General features: G+C 39.7%; 1 protein-coding gene across 4 annotated transcripts in view; it reads left to right on the top strand.

The window, feature by feature from the left end:
* USP6NL (USP6 N-terminal like) overlaps positions 1-14,264 on the top strand; it is a 130,925-nt gene extending 116,661 nt beyond the window's left edge. For all 4 annotated transcript variants that reach the window (XM_040595096.1, XM_040595093.1, XM_040595095.1 and 1 more), the window contains one exon: positions 10,222-14,264. In XM_040595096.1, coding sequence (XP_040451030.1) covers positions 10,222-11,657 — 1,436 coding nt within the window. In that variant the 3' untranslated portion in view covers positions 11,658-14,264. The remainder of the gene's footprint in view (positions 1-10,221) is intronic.
* The last annotated feature ends 295 nt before the right edge of the window (positions 14,265-14,559 follow it).

Genomic DNA, 14,559 nt, shown 5'->3' with positions numbered 1-14,559 from the left:
AATGAGGAAATGAGCTTTTTTCTTTTTTGTTTCAAAGTATCCTGGGAAAGCCTCTATGTGTGGTATATTTTTGCCAGGGGTAAATAGGAACTTTACTTAACATTTCACAAAATAAATATAAAATACCTTCAACCTAATCCTTGGAAATCTAGCTGATTTATTTGCTGTTATTTCTAGTTGAGTGAGGCTGCCTCATTTGTTCTTCATATGAATTTCACAAGCCTTTGATATTTTTGTTTGTTTGTTTCTTTTCCCACTCTGATATTCATTTTGGTTTTACTAATCACTGTCTTCAGGCAATAATGTTTTTCTGCAGATTCTCAGCATTCTCTAGACATTCAGCTTTGCTCACGTGTCGTGGAGGGTTGACCCTGACTGGATGCCAGGTGCCCACCAAGCTGTTCTATCACTCCCCTCCTCAAACAGACAGGGGAGAGAAAACGTAATGAAAGGCTCCTGGCTTGAGATAAGGATGGGGAGATCACTCATCAGTTATTGTCATGAGCAAAACAGACTTGACTTGGAAAAATTAATTTAATACCAATCACATCAGAGTAGGGTAATAAGGAATAAAATCAAATCTTAAAATACCTTCTTCCCACCCCTCCCTTCTTCCCAGACTGAATTTCACTCACAACTTCTCTGACTTCTCCCTGACAAGCAGCAGAGTGGGACAGGGAATGGGGGTTGTGGTCAGTTCATCACACATTGCTCCTGCTGCTCTTTCCTCCTCACACTCTTCCTCTGCTCCAGCATGCGGTCCCTCCTGTGGAAGACAGTCCTCCACAAACTCCTCCAACATGGGTTTTTCCCATGGGCTGCAGCTCTTCATGAACTGCTCCAGCACGGGTGCCCCGCAGGGTCCCCAGCACGGGCTCTTCTCCCCATGGGGCCACAGGCCCTGCCCGGATCTGCCCCAGCACCGCTGCCTGTGGGTCACAGCTCTTTTGGGCACCCCCTGTCCGGGCTTGGGGTCCCCCATGGGCTGCAGGTGGGGATCTGCTCCCCGGTGGGCTCCCTGAGCTGGGGGAGCAGCCTGCCTGGCTGGGGGCTTCACCGTGGGCTGCCGGGGAATCTGTGCTCCTGGTGCCTGGAGCCCCCCCTGCCCCTTCTGCGCTGACCCGGGGGGCTGCAGGGCTGCTGCTCTCACACAGTCTCACTCTTCTCTCTGGCTGCAATTGCTGTTGCACACGTACTTTTTCCTCCTTCTTAAATAAGCTGTCCCAGAGGTGCTACCACTGTCACTGATGGCCTCGGTCTTGGCCAGTGGCAGGTCCATCTTGGAGCCAGCTGGCCCTGGCTCTATCAGACAGAGGGGAAGCTTCTAGTAGTTTCTCACAGAAACCAGCCCTGTAGCCCCCCACTACCAAAAACCTTGTCACACAAACCTAAGACACGTGTCTGTCTGATCTTTACTACCTTCAGCCTCTTGTTACCATTTTTCTTCTAATTTCATGTAAAACTTATGAAACCATTATGTCGTGCAACAATACACAAAAAAGTGACTGTTTATGTATCTACTGTAGCGTGAGAAAAGAGTGTTTTAGTTTTCTCACTTGAAATCAAAGCACTACTTCCTATCTTGTACTTTTTTTTTTTCAGTGAACAACAATTACACCTGTAAAAACTAAAGTAAAAACACACATTAGAAAAAAAAAAGAATCTTCATCTTACAGTCGCATCAGTATCAATCATCCAGGAATAGCAGTGAGCTAATTAAGCTCAGTGGAATTTTCCATCTGGCATCCTTTGTTAGGCTATATAGATTTTCCTGCCCTAGTAGGGTAAGCTGCAGTATGATATTAAAGGAGGTAATAATTTCTGTGTTACTTGAAAGTGTATGTCTGCTTATGCCTGATGTAGCTTTCTCTGGCTTGCTTCTTCCATGGCTTCTCCCATGAAATGAAGGATGCTGCTTGTTCCCTTCAGAGCACAGAGGGAGGAAGGGACTTTTTTAACACTTTCTTAGTGCTAAAACCCTTACAGTGCTCAGCCAGAACATGGGCATTGAGCGGATCGTGCTAATTTTGGATGTCACTGAAATGCTTTTGCCAAGACTAGGGCTATTTTGCATAAAGCAGACCATGGGTTTTCATTCCTCTTTGTGGCAATTTCTAGTCTAACTGCTGGCCAGTATTGGATAGCCTGTGCTTAGCAACTATAACCTTCAGAGGATGGCTTGCAACTGAAGTGCTGTTCTCAAAACCCACGGTAGGCATCCCTTGTTCCAGGGATTCTACGGGAACAGTAAACGGTATGGATAAGCACTCTTCTTATTGGCAAGTCACTTGGTTATCAAGACCTCAGAGAGGCAGGCTGTATGGTAGAAACTGTCCTTTAAGGTATTTCTCCTCTGACATATATCCTCAAGCGAGTTTAGTAGGAAAGGTAGTTGGTATTTTCTGGATAGCCTGAACGTTATGAAGAGTGTCCATACCACAGCTGGTTCCTGAACAGCATGCTCATCTAAATCTGTATGACTCCTGTATGTCACAGACTGGTTTAGGTTGGAAGGGGCCTTAAGGACCATCTAGTTCCAACCCCCCCTGCCACAGGCAGGGACATCTTCCACTAGACCAGATGCTTCCAGCCCCGTCCAACCTGGCCTCAAGCACTTCCAGGGATGGGGCATCCACAGCTGCTCTGGGCAGCCTGTGCCAGTGCCTCGCCACCCTCACAGTGAAGAATTTCTTCCTTTTATCTTAATCTCAATGTACCCTCTTTCAGGTTAAAGCCATTGCCCCTAGTCTGGTCACTACAGGCCTTGCTAAGATGTCCCTCTCCAGCTTTGTTGGCCCCTTCAGGTACTGGAATGTGCTCTTAAGGTCTCCCCATAGCCTTCTCTTCTCCAGGCTGAGCAGCCCCAGCCTGTCTTCACAGAGGTGCTCCAGCCCTCTGACCATCTTTGTGGCCCTCCTCTGGGCATCCTCCAACAGGTGCATGTCCCTCTTACATTCGTCTCAAGGAGACAGAGCTGATGCAGAGCAGCCAGTCTCATCCTTAATTCAAGGATGATGTCTAGAGCATAGTGAAAGGAATATTTCTCAGTATACGCCATTGATTTCCAAATTTTCTTGATGCAGATTCTTTCCTTGGCTGTTATTTAAAACAGCAGCAAAATTCTTTAAATGGTCACAAGATACGGATAGAATTTCCAGCTTTGCTGTAAGTTACTGCTGTAGGACTACATAAATAACGCTGTGTTTAATAATAAACAATATTTGTATATTAATACATACGGTTTTATAATGTCTGACTTTATTAAAGTGCTTACCAGTGAAAGTTTCATATTCTACTTAAAAATACGTGACTGAAAATTATTAGTGTCTCATAAACAAGACAGGCCCACCTTCAAGGCTGAAGGCTCTCAGGTCTGTTCTTGAGATGGTTTATCACCTGCACTTTGATGTCCTGAAAAGGGAGGGCAGAGGCGTGCTGGGTTGGATTTTTATCACTGAAAGTCTAATTGAATTTACAGCAGCTGAGAAGGTATTAAATCAGAGATAGAGGTCTTGTATCTTAATTCTAAAGCAGTATTGGCAAATTTGGAATCTGCCCTTGGTCTTGTGATCATCTAAACTATATTTGTGTGTGGAAACAGCAGTTTTAAAGTCTGACTCAGTTCTTCTAGTTGTCCCAGCCTTTTCTGTATTCAGGGAAAACTAGTAAAGTTTGAATCTTGCATTTGTCATGAATTTTAAAGTGTTTATCTGCTATTTATCTTTCAAGGTATATTTTATTAAATCTATTATCAGTATCTTTTATTTAAATATCTGTCTAAATACTCCTCAGTGGCTGGAGAAGAATATATTAGGTTGATCATCTGTTAAATAATGTCTGTTCTCTGCTGTTAATGCACCTTTTGACAGCCAAAACAATAGAAATATGTAAGTCAGCTTGACTTTCCTGTTTCTTGTGTTGTCTCTCTTTTGGTTGTGTTTTGTTGCAGAGGAATTTTGGATTTTTCGCTTGTGCTTGAAGAATAAATGAGTAGCTATTTCATACAATGCACTTCATATTTTAATCAACTTATTTTTCTGCCTTGTTTCTTGTGTGATACAAGTATTTTACAATATTATGAAGAAAATAATATATCAAACTATACTAATATAATTAGTATATTATTTTCAGCAGTTTTAGAGATTGGCTTTGCATCATTTAAAAACCTGTACTGTTTAAAACTTGCATGCTTTTTAAAAATATGATCCAGATAGTTACGTTGCTCATGTTCATATTCTTATTTCAAACTGACTTTTCAAGGAAGTTTATTTTCTGGAAAAAAATGTGGAATTAGGGATGTAAAGCAGAGTGTTTAATTTTAGAAACTTTTTTTTTTTTTGCAAAGGTAGCTTACAGACATACAGCTGGCCATCTGTATCCTCTGGTTGATGACCAGATTTGTTAAAGTCTCTATTGTTTATCTAAGTGCAGGTGTTTATAAAGTAAGTTTTCCTTACTGTCACTACTACAAAGTGACACAGCTTCAGAAGGGCAACCAGTGTATTTTGTTCTACCTTCAAATTGTCAGACAAGATTTCATTTCACTAACTCCTCAGCTGATGATGGCATAAAAGGAGGAGGAGCAGGGGCTGACTTTCAGACAGCAGCTTGAGCTTCTACTGCAGGCAATTACATTTCTTCAAAATTCTTTTGGACTTGTAAACTGAAGAAGTAAGGCGGGACATCAGTGACGGAGGGTAAATACAAAATATCAAGATGTCATTTTAAGAGTTGTTTTTATGACCATTACCGTCCTTGAAAATTGTGTTAGAACAGTCAAAGTGCATGTATTCTGGTGCTGAAATTAAGGACTAGCCTGTTATTCACTGGAGAGAGCACTTAAAGCACTTTACTCCAATTATATGTCTGCTATTCAGTGCATGAGGTTGTTAGTGCCTCCTGAAGCAATTTTCTGTAAAGGTCTTGTAGTTGAGATCGACTTCCACTGGGTGGTGACCAAGACTTGTTAGAGCAGGAAGAGGCTTAAAAGGAAGCAGCAGTAGACTAAAACTTTCTTTAATATGACTTGAATGTCTTATCTTTTTGGGAACAGTCAGATCTGCTCGTATTTGCTTTGCTCCTTTTCATGTCAAGTAATATGTTTACCAGCAGCAAACAAGCACCTGATTGTTCTTGTTTTACTCAAATTGTCTCCCTCTGCTTCCATTTCTCTCCCTCCTCGCCCATTTTTTCCCTATTTTCTTTGTTGTTTGCTTGTTTTATGCTATACTGCATACAAGCCAACTAAATCACTAGTTTCTTCTAAAGGAAAAAGGGAAAATCCTATAGTCCCAGCTCTGTAAATTCTGATATAAACTATTATGCTTGTCTTTGGGAAAAAACAGTAACTAAACTCTGTGTAGGAACTCGTTCCTCTGAACAAAGGGGGAGAGAAGGATGAGGGTTAGTTCCGCATCTCATGCGAATACTGGCAACCTGGGAAAAATCTGATTGCCTAGCTTGCTTCAGAAGACGCATTCGATGATTGTAGAGGTTGCTGCCCAAATGATCGCAGCTGAACTGGGCAGCTTTGTCTTAATTTCTAGTTTTAAAATGCTTTTAAACTTTGTGTGTAAACATCATAGATTGTATAGAAAAAGCACTTGTCCCAGAAATAAATCTTGCAGAATTCAAAAGTTTCTCCATTCCTTAGCCAGGCAGGTATGTCTAGAAAGTGAATTAACTCAGACTTTGGATCAACAGCACAAACTGATATTCAGTTGAATGTCCTTGAAAAAATGCAAATACAATTTCTTCATGTCAGCTCTGAGGACTTTGAACAGTGAGTTTAGCTGACGTAGTAAGAGATGATGGCTGAGACCTGCACGTGAGGCTTTAGGCAGATTTGGAGTGGAAAATTGGTAGGTAAAAGATACGTGCTGTAAGAAAAACTGGTGCTTTTGCATGCTTCTCTGGCAGGCTGTGTACCTCTTAACGGCAGAGATGCTTGCTGTGGTTTTATTTCTTTTGTTTGCTTTCATATTGTGGGTTTTTTCCTCAGCTTTTTGTTTTTATTACTTTATTTCTTTCTCGCCAGCATGCAGCATCATGGTTTTCTTGCTATTATTACGGATCGTGGACTGCTTAAAGCATTCATAGACACAGTTTGCATGCTAGTTTGTGCATTTGAGGAGTGTCTTGTTGTATTAATGTGCATGGTGATAGATAAAGTTATCCTCTACTTGTTTAATTTTCTGGGCTTTTTTTGAACTTCAGAGTTTTTATTGTTTTGAAAGTCCTTGGTAGTTCCACTGGAAGTGATGGCTCTGTGTGTGCCTATGTATGATCTGTATACTTTATGGTTTCCAGTTTAAAAGAGATCTGTTTTCCTTTAGGTGACCAGTTTGCAGGATGTCTTTGTGCTGCAGCATCATAGACCACGTAACACAAGTCCTTTCTCTCCAGCGCTTTTTGTGGCAGGAGGTGATGAGACCTCAAGCATTTCTGAACCAGAACAAGGCCTGCGCTGCTTAGCTTCGATTACTGCATTGAGCACCTCTAGCAGTGTGGCCTTTCTTGAAGTTTCACATGCAGATGTGGTTAATTAAGCAAGCTGTGTCAGTTGTTTCTGTCTGAGGTGGAGTTAGGCAAAGTTCTGTGGCAGCCCTGTGGCTAAGATTTAAAGTGATATTTCTTCTTTTCCCCACTGACTCTCTTTCGATACGTACTCATTGTTCCATATTTTTGTTTTCCCTGAAAGCATTATGCTTCAGTATTACCAGCCTATAAACATGATATCATGCTGTTAGAATGCAGAGCTTTTCTTCTAAATGATCTATTGTCTGGGAGTGCTTTGCTTGTTACTCAGTACATGAATTAATATCAAGCTTTAAGTGTTTCACAACAGACATGGTAAAACTTCCCTGATACTCATTTTACATCTGTAATTCATGTTATAGCATACGTCACCTAGACAGTGCAGCCCACATACGCCTAGTTGTAGTGTATTTTTTTACCCTGACATGTGAAGGAAAGATGACAGAAAGTAATCTTCAAAGCATCCCAGATAGAATTCAATAAAAATGCCTGCAGTATTCTCACTTGGGTTTTATTAGAGCTTAATGGTAATTAAGAAACCTTAAGTGTGTGAAATTAAAAAAAAAAAAAACACAAACTCACACAAAACTCACCTTTATTGTACAACCAAGTATATTTCAAAGGATCTCATATTGCTCTGTATGCTCTTAGAGTAATAGCTGGAAGAAAGGAAATCAGTTCATACTTTTAATGTCTTTGTACAAATGAAGGAAGCATTGCAGCTACTAGAGGGCCTTGTCTTCAGTTTTTATTATGTATGTGTATATATATTTTGCATAATTTAAGCACGGAAGAAAAGAAATAATTTTTCTAAAGCATTTCTTGCATACAAGGACAGAAATTAAAGAATTTAGAGCTGTTGAGGAGCCATTTTCTTATACTGTCCCATTAATGACTGTGATCACCTGGAGGTTATAAGTGGATTAGCAGCATATAAAGCCTAGTTCTGTATGATTTAGATGACTAATTTTTAGTATGTACTTTGAATGTTGTTTCTTAATTCAGACTTCTTGCTATTTTGACACTCAAAATTAGTAAGATTGAAAGCATTGCAGTATATAGTTCCAGTTTCAGGAATATTTATTAAGGGCAAAATTCACTTTTATTTAGAAGGTGAAATCCTCAGCTTTGCCTGACACTATGGTTGAGGATGCAAATGCAATTAATTGGTACAAATGCCTTTTGCCAAACTGAAGCAAGTTCAAAAAGTGAATTGCTGTCCACAAAGAACAATTTTGAAGAGGCTGGTGCGCCAGACGGTATATTGCAGAGCTGTTAAATCATCAGTTTACAGCATCCATGCAACTCATTCCTCTGTCCCCTCATCTGCTCTTCTGATGGTGTGCTGCTGGGGAATGCAAATCTCCACAGCCACACTCCAGGTTTTAGCCTGATTTGTGGATAGTGGGGCCCCATAGTGAAGGAGAACAAACCACAAAACTTGTAATTCCAAGAGCTATGTGTTGGAGCCTCACACTGAGGCCCTACCCCACCATGTAACCTGCTGCACTGTTTTGCAACCATTTGCGTAGGTGTTCTCCATCAGAGAGTATAGTGTGCCAGGTGTGTAATCCTGTAAGCTGTTACAACATGTGGAATCTCCCCTTTGGGGACAAGTGATTGAGGAGAGGGCTCAGCATGAGTATCTTCCTTTGCCAGGTTGTAGCAAGGCAGACAGTGAGTACCTTCAGTGTAAGGGCATAGGTTTGTGTATCTGAAGAACTGTATGATCATAATTGAGCGGAGAATAACTAGGGGGAAATAAAAATGGAAGGTTTTTTTGCAGAAAGTGTGGGTAGGCTGTTTGTTATATGTAAACCGAGGTTTCTGAAATTACGTGTTTTTAAAGGAAAGGTTAGGTTTCCTTTTGGCCTTTGGCCTTACATGAAAACTTTGAAAATCAAGAAAAGGCTTTCTGTTAAGGTTTGTTTGTTTTTATTTAGTTACCTTGTCATGACACATGGCATCACTGTATTCTTCTCTGCTGTCCTCTTGCTATGTCCTAGCTGGCACAAGCTGTAAGTTTTCATTTAGTTTATATAGCAGCTGATCCGTGATGGTGGTTTGTTATGCTGTTATAATAAATAATACTGACCTTGGCTGCTGGCTTTCCTCTGTGTATCTCTATCATGCACCAGTCATCAAAGATTGAACTCATACTATTGACTGTAAAAATGAACATAGCTCACTTCTAACCACAGCGCTCGTGTCAGGGATAGAGGCATTTGTATGTATTCGCTCCTGTGAACCCATATAGAGATGAATTTTAATTACAAGTAGCTAGAAAGAGTGAGGTGCTAAGTTTATGATCTTTGATGATTGAGAAGGATTCTACAGTTCTTGTTTTATGAAGAAGCAGGGCTTAAACAAAGTAACTGACAGTGATTTTTTTATTTTTTTTATAACCAATTTTGCATAACACTTAAGCGAGGGTAGCCATTTCTTTTTTATTCTCCTTACAACAGATCTTTTGCTTAATAGATAGATACAGAATGAGTAGGATTTCTTTGGTCATGCTGACTTTAAAGTTTGTTTTAATTTGGGGGAAATACTGAACATCAAATAAATTAAATTTAGATTAGCGCATTTAATGACAAGCATGTGACCTTTTCTGCTTATAATGGGAAAGTAATGTATTACACAAATAAGTTATATGCAAGTGGATATAATAAAAGACTTGGGCTGAGAATGTGAAGGGCGTTGACTTAAGCAGGAAAACTGCAGTGGAAAATTTGATGTAAATTATTTTATGAGCACCATGAAGCAATGAAATACTTCTTTGTTCTTTCTGTAGTGGCAGTGTGGATTGTTCAGGGTGCCTACATAACTGGTGTTTTCCCCTGGCTGTTGCGATGTGTTGAGCTCCAGTCTGGGAGTACTTTCCATTCATATCCCAGTTCTGTAAATTATGTCCTCGTGTTCAGGGAAGCTCATCCCTTGAACACTCCATTGGAATCATGACATAGCCAGTATTAGTATTAGCTACTTAGTTGTTCTATAACTGATAAAAAAACTGAACTGAAAAAAATATGATTCTGCATAGAGTCCTTTAGTCATACTGTAGCTTTTTGATACTGAAGATGAAATTTCTAGGCAGGGATTGAAGAGGAACAAGGACTTAACTGCACAGATGTTAATGAGGAGTTCCACCCAAATAAAGAAGTGGAAGTTCAAAGATGTCTGCTAGGAAGTTTGTGCATGTGAGTGAGGAGCTGATAGTATAGCTTACCAGAGGTGAACATTAAAAGATCAGTGAATGGAAGAATGGATGGAAGACAATAGATCGGAAGAGGGATATTGGGAAGGATTTTTCAAGTGGACAAAGTAGTTTACTTAATGTGACGGGGACGATGTGAGGAGGGTTAAATACAGAGTGGTTACTGTACCCAAAATGTCATCCAGGGAAATGATTTCTTTTGCACCAGTGTCGTGAATGAGCAAATGTTTGGAAAGATTGTATCAATTGTAGAAAGGAAGAGGAGAGTAACTGGTTGAGGTGAGAGCCTAAACAAAATCATTGTTCTGTGTCAGTATACACAAAAACCTTTGAGGTGTTTAGCAGAATGGTGACCCAGAGAGAGGCCCAGGTAGTAGAGTTAATAGGTGCTTTTGCTTGCATGACCAACAGATCTAACAAGACTTCTGTACAAAGGTGAATTTGTGTTATTACTATTCTTGTTTTAGGTAAAGAAGATGAATTTCCAAAGAAGCCACTGGGGCAGATTCCATTAGGGCCTCAGCCTGCTACGCTTAACTCCACTCCAATGCTTAATGGACAGAACAGCACGGGTACAGAAACAACAAGAAGGACAGAGAGGAGACCAATCCCAGGGGAAGAACCAGAAAGTTCACCAAATAACCGAAAAAGAATTAATTCACTGGAAAAGAAACCTTCCTTAAAACAGCAGAAGGCTCGACCAGTAGAGGCACAAAGTAGTATGCCGAAGAACGAGGTAGATACTAGAAGAAAGCCTCAGCCAACAGAGCAAGACAGCTCAAGACAATATAATAACGCAGCTGCTAATCAAAATTCTAACGCTACTTCAAATACAAGAAGGGAATTTATACCTAAGTGGAATAAACCGTCTGACATCAGAATAATTGAAAAGACCATGAAACTTACTGCAGAGGTGAAAGGAAGGCAAATAAACCATTCAGTTTCAGGCCCACCACCAAGTCCTGGAGAAACGCAGCCTTTGAATGTAAAGCAAAAGATGAGGGTTTTGGATGCTGATGAAGGTAAGCGAGGGTCTAATGCATCACAGTATGACAATGTTCCGGAAGTTGAGAATGAGAATCTTGTTGAAGATATGCTTGAGAGAGCTCGTCCACAGAGCCCTAGGCATGTAACATATTCCAATAGTCCAAGAAAGCAAACTGAAAAAATACCGACTCCATTAAAAATACCCAGTAGTTACACATGTACTTCACAACCCAGGTCTCCAAAATACCCATCACAAGCTGATGGACCACCTCATGGACTGAATGTAAAACACCCACTGCCATGTTATAGTAATCCACCTACGTACCGTGGAAATTCTCCAAAGCATGTTTCCAGTATAGGCAATACAAGTTCTGTACCTCTGCATTACCATGGGAATCGAACCAGCCCTTCTGGTAGGCTGTATGGTTCTTTTATTTCAGTAGATTATTCTCCAGATAAACTACAAATGAATTCCTATCCTGCCAGTCGCCAAAATCCTCTTTCACCAACCCCTGGTCAGGTAGAAGTAGCCCCTGTCGATGCTTACACCAGCAACTCAAGGCCTCCTGCAGGTGTCAAATTCATAATCCCTCCAGTGGATTATTTACCAGAAGATAAAAAGTGGCCAGATGCTGCATATATTTACAGACATGAACCCTACAGGCAGCCCTGGAGCCAAGACGTTAACAAAGGCCACTTGGATAATTTCCAGAAATACCAGAATTTTCAGTCAACGCCTTTTCAAGACCATAGTCTTCCTGCTGTTTCTGTGGACAGTCCAATAAGATACAGAACTTCCCCAAACTTTGAAGAGCATGATTCACCGCAATACCAATGTTCAAGCCCATCAGCTCAAGCCCAGCACTATCGAAATAGAAATGATGGATTGTCTATGCATGAATCCGTGCTTCTCTGAGAATCTGTCTGTACTTAGTAAAATGGCAAGAATCAAAACCAGATAAACATTGCTGTGTTAGTAGTAGTCCACCTCAGTTCTTCTATGAAATGCAGACAGTTCACACGAGTCTCAAAAAGAACAACACTACTACGAAGGATGTTTCAGGCTTTCATTGAAGGGTAGTTGAGTTCTTAGGCTTGCATTGAAGCTGTTGAAAGTGATCTGATGCACATAAAAAAGCAATAAGATCATACGCGCCGTGTGGTTAATACTGTCATTGTTCCTTACATTTAAATAATTTGGGTTACAATCTGTCTGCCTAAAACCTGTAACACATTTACAAGTTTTATTTTGACTGACATTGTTAATGCACTGTAGATGCATGTGCGCAGCGCCAGGTGTGCACTTATACTACACAAACGCGTATGGAAAAGAGTTAGAGAGTTCAAATGTAAATGCATTTAACTTTGTGCAAAGCTTGTGAAGTACTTTTATTTCATGTTAATTTTTCTTTGTAATTTATTTGAGAAACCATTCATTTTGAATGGGATTTTCTGTCATTTTTATACAGCTGCCTCAGCATCCCAGTATCTGTTCTGGGCAGGAGAGATGCTTTGGGATTATTAATTTAATCTTACGTGACAGTTCATTTCCTCTCCTTTGACTACTGTTTGTCATTTTCCTCAGCAAGAAGGAGCAGGCAGGCAGAAGCAGAAAGCCAAAAATGTCTCTCCAGTCTGGCTAACAAATGGTGCTTCAAATTCAGGGCAGTGTTTAGTTTTTTAGGTGCATTGAAAGTGAGTAATTTTTACCTTCTCACCCAAATCTACCTTCAGAATGTTGTCCTATATGCAAAATATTGGAGCACAGCAAGAGTAATGCCAGATACAGAAATGGTGCTGCACTCTTTGCTTTTTGCCATGCTGTGGTGTCAAATGAAACTGGTTGCAGGGCCAAATCTCACAGGTATCAGAGAATGACCAGCTCCTCCACACTCCTGTGAAGTACACGCAGGAGTCCGAGATTTGGTCAGAGCTCAATTCCCTGAGGTGTGTGAGTAATGCAGTGTCCCTTCTCTTAAGCTTTGTCATGTCAATTTTTTTTATTTTTTTTTTTTGCCCTTTTTTACCCCAAAAGAGCTGGTAGGTTCGTGTCTGTGATTGGGCATGCGCTGCTGTGCTACCAGGCTGCTGAGAGACAGTGTGGTGCTTTACACTACAATGATCCCGACTGTTAATAGGAAGGTTAAACTCCCAGTAATGCAAGTATTTTTAATTAGTGTTTGCAGCCTTTTCTATTTCATGTTTTCCTTTCCTTGACTGTGAATTGGGGGTGGAAGGAAAATGCAGGTTAAGTGGCAGAGGCAGGATGTGGTCCTGCGAGCTGCTGGGTGCCGTGTGGGAAGTGCTGAAGGCGCTGACCTCAGTGAAACCAGTGGGGCTGAGGCAGGTGAGCATCTTGCCAGAAGAGGTCCTTGGAGTGCTTAACAGAGACATTTTTCTAACACTTGTACCAAACATTGGTATCAACACCAGTTTTGGTTAGTTTGGAAGGTGTCTTGGGGTTGTTTTTTTTCTTGTAAGATTTGTTAACTGAGAAAAATAGAAATTGAATTTTATTTTATTTTTTTTCTTTTGAATAATGAGCTTTAGTGCCTATTATTGCTGCAGGTTGGCTCTTTAAGTTTTAAGGTACAGAAATAAAACAATTTTTACAAATGGAAATAACATTTACTTAGTATATTTCAAAAAACTTTTTTGTGTATATAATGTCTGGTGTAATTTTTAATGAACTCGGCAATTTTATATTTTAAAAATTGCCAACTGCAGCGAATAGTAGCAAAACACTACACTGAAACCCTAAACTGAACTTGTGAAGGCAAATATGAGTTGGGCTTACCTTAGTTCTGATTGCTTACAGCAGCTTAGAAATATATGTATATAATATTGTGGCTAAGTGTAATAATCTCAGTGTTTAATGGTGGTTCTGTAATTCATAACAAAGCTGTACAATTCATTTGTGCAAGCAATACAAGGCTCCAAAATACGTATCAGCATTAGTAAATACTGTAGATTTTTATATATAAAATATATACACACTATTTTCTTATGTCATCTGCAACAGTTTTATAACTGTGTATCCTATTTTGATGTGACTGTATTTTTAACATGTTAAAATAATAATAATTAAGCTTATATTGTTTGTCTTTATTCTTGAGTAGCTCAAAACTGGACTTTTGTTCTTAACACAAATAATTACTTTTCATATATGAATACTGTGTCTATACATCTATTTGACATATGTTCTATTTAATTTGTACATGTTAATTTTTAGACTAAGCAATACAGCTACAATCTAGATAGTGCTTTTGGATTACTAAAGAAGCAGCAAGATTATTGATTATAGTTTCCTACATTGCAAAACCTTAACCTATATTTTGCGAAAGCTAGGAGTATAAACTGTGGTTATAATTTCCTGGTTTTGTTCTAATAATCTCACCAAACACCAATTCAAAAGAGGATAATTATTGGCATGGCAGACTTGCAGAGTTGCATTGATCAAAGTGTAAAATAATAGTCTAGCTGCTGTGTCTTACATGTTTAGAGGATGGTATAGAGCTTTTTTTTTTTTTAAAAAAAAAAAGTGCCATGTCATCTGTTTGTAGTGCAAAATACACTTTTATCTTCATTTAGCTGGACAAACCAGACTGAAAGTACTGCCAGATTCAAATCTGTCATTCATACCAGTAACAAAAACCCCCTCGATGCAAAGTGAGACACAGCTGTGCCAGTTTCTTGCTGGTAGAGGGAATCATCTTGGTGTAATGGATTAAATATCTTCATAAGAGCTTTTCTGTCACTGTTTTCTTTGGTCTGAAAACATTCAAGCAGTAAGTATCAACATAAAATACTTGAGACAT

This window comes from Falco naumanni, chromosome 5 (assembly GCF_017639655.2).
Source record: "Falco naumanni isolate bFalNau1 chromosome 5, bFalNau1.pat, whole genome shotgun sequence".
Taxonomy (NCBI): domain Eukaryota; kingdom Metazoa; phylum Chordata; class Aves; order Falconiformes; family Falconidae; genus Falco; species Falco naumanni.
Note: the sequence above shows the minus strand (reverse complement) of the source record. Positions and strands in the feature narration are given on the sequence as shown.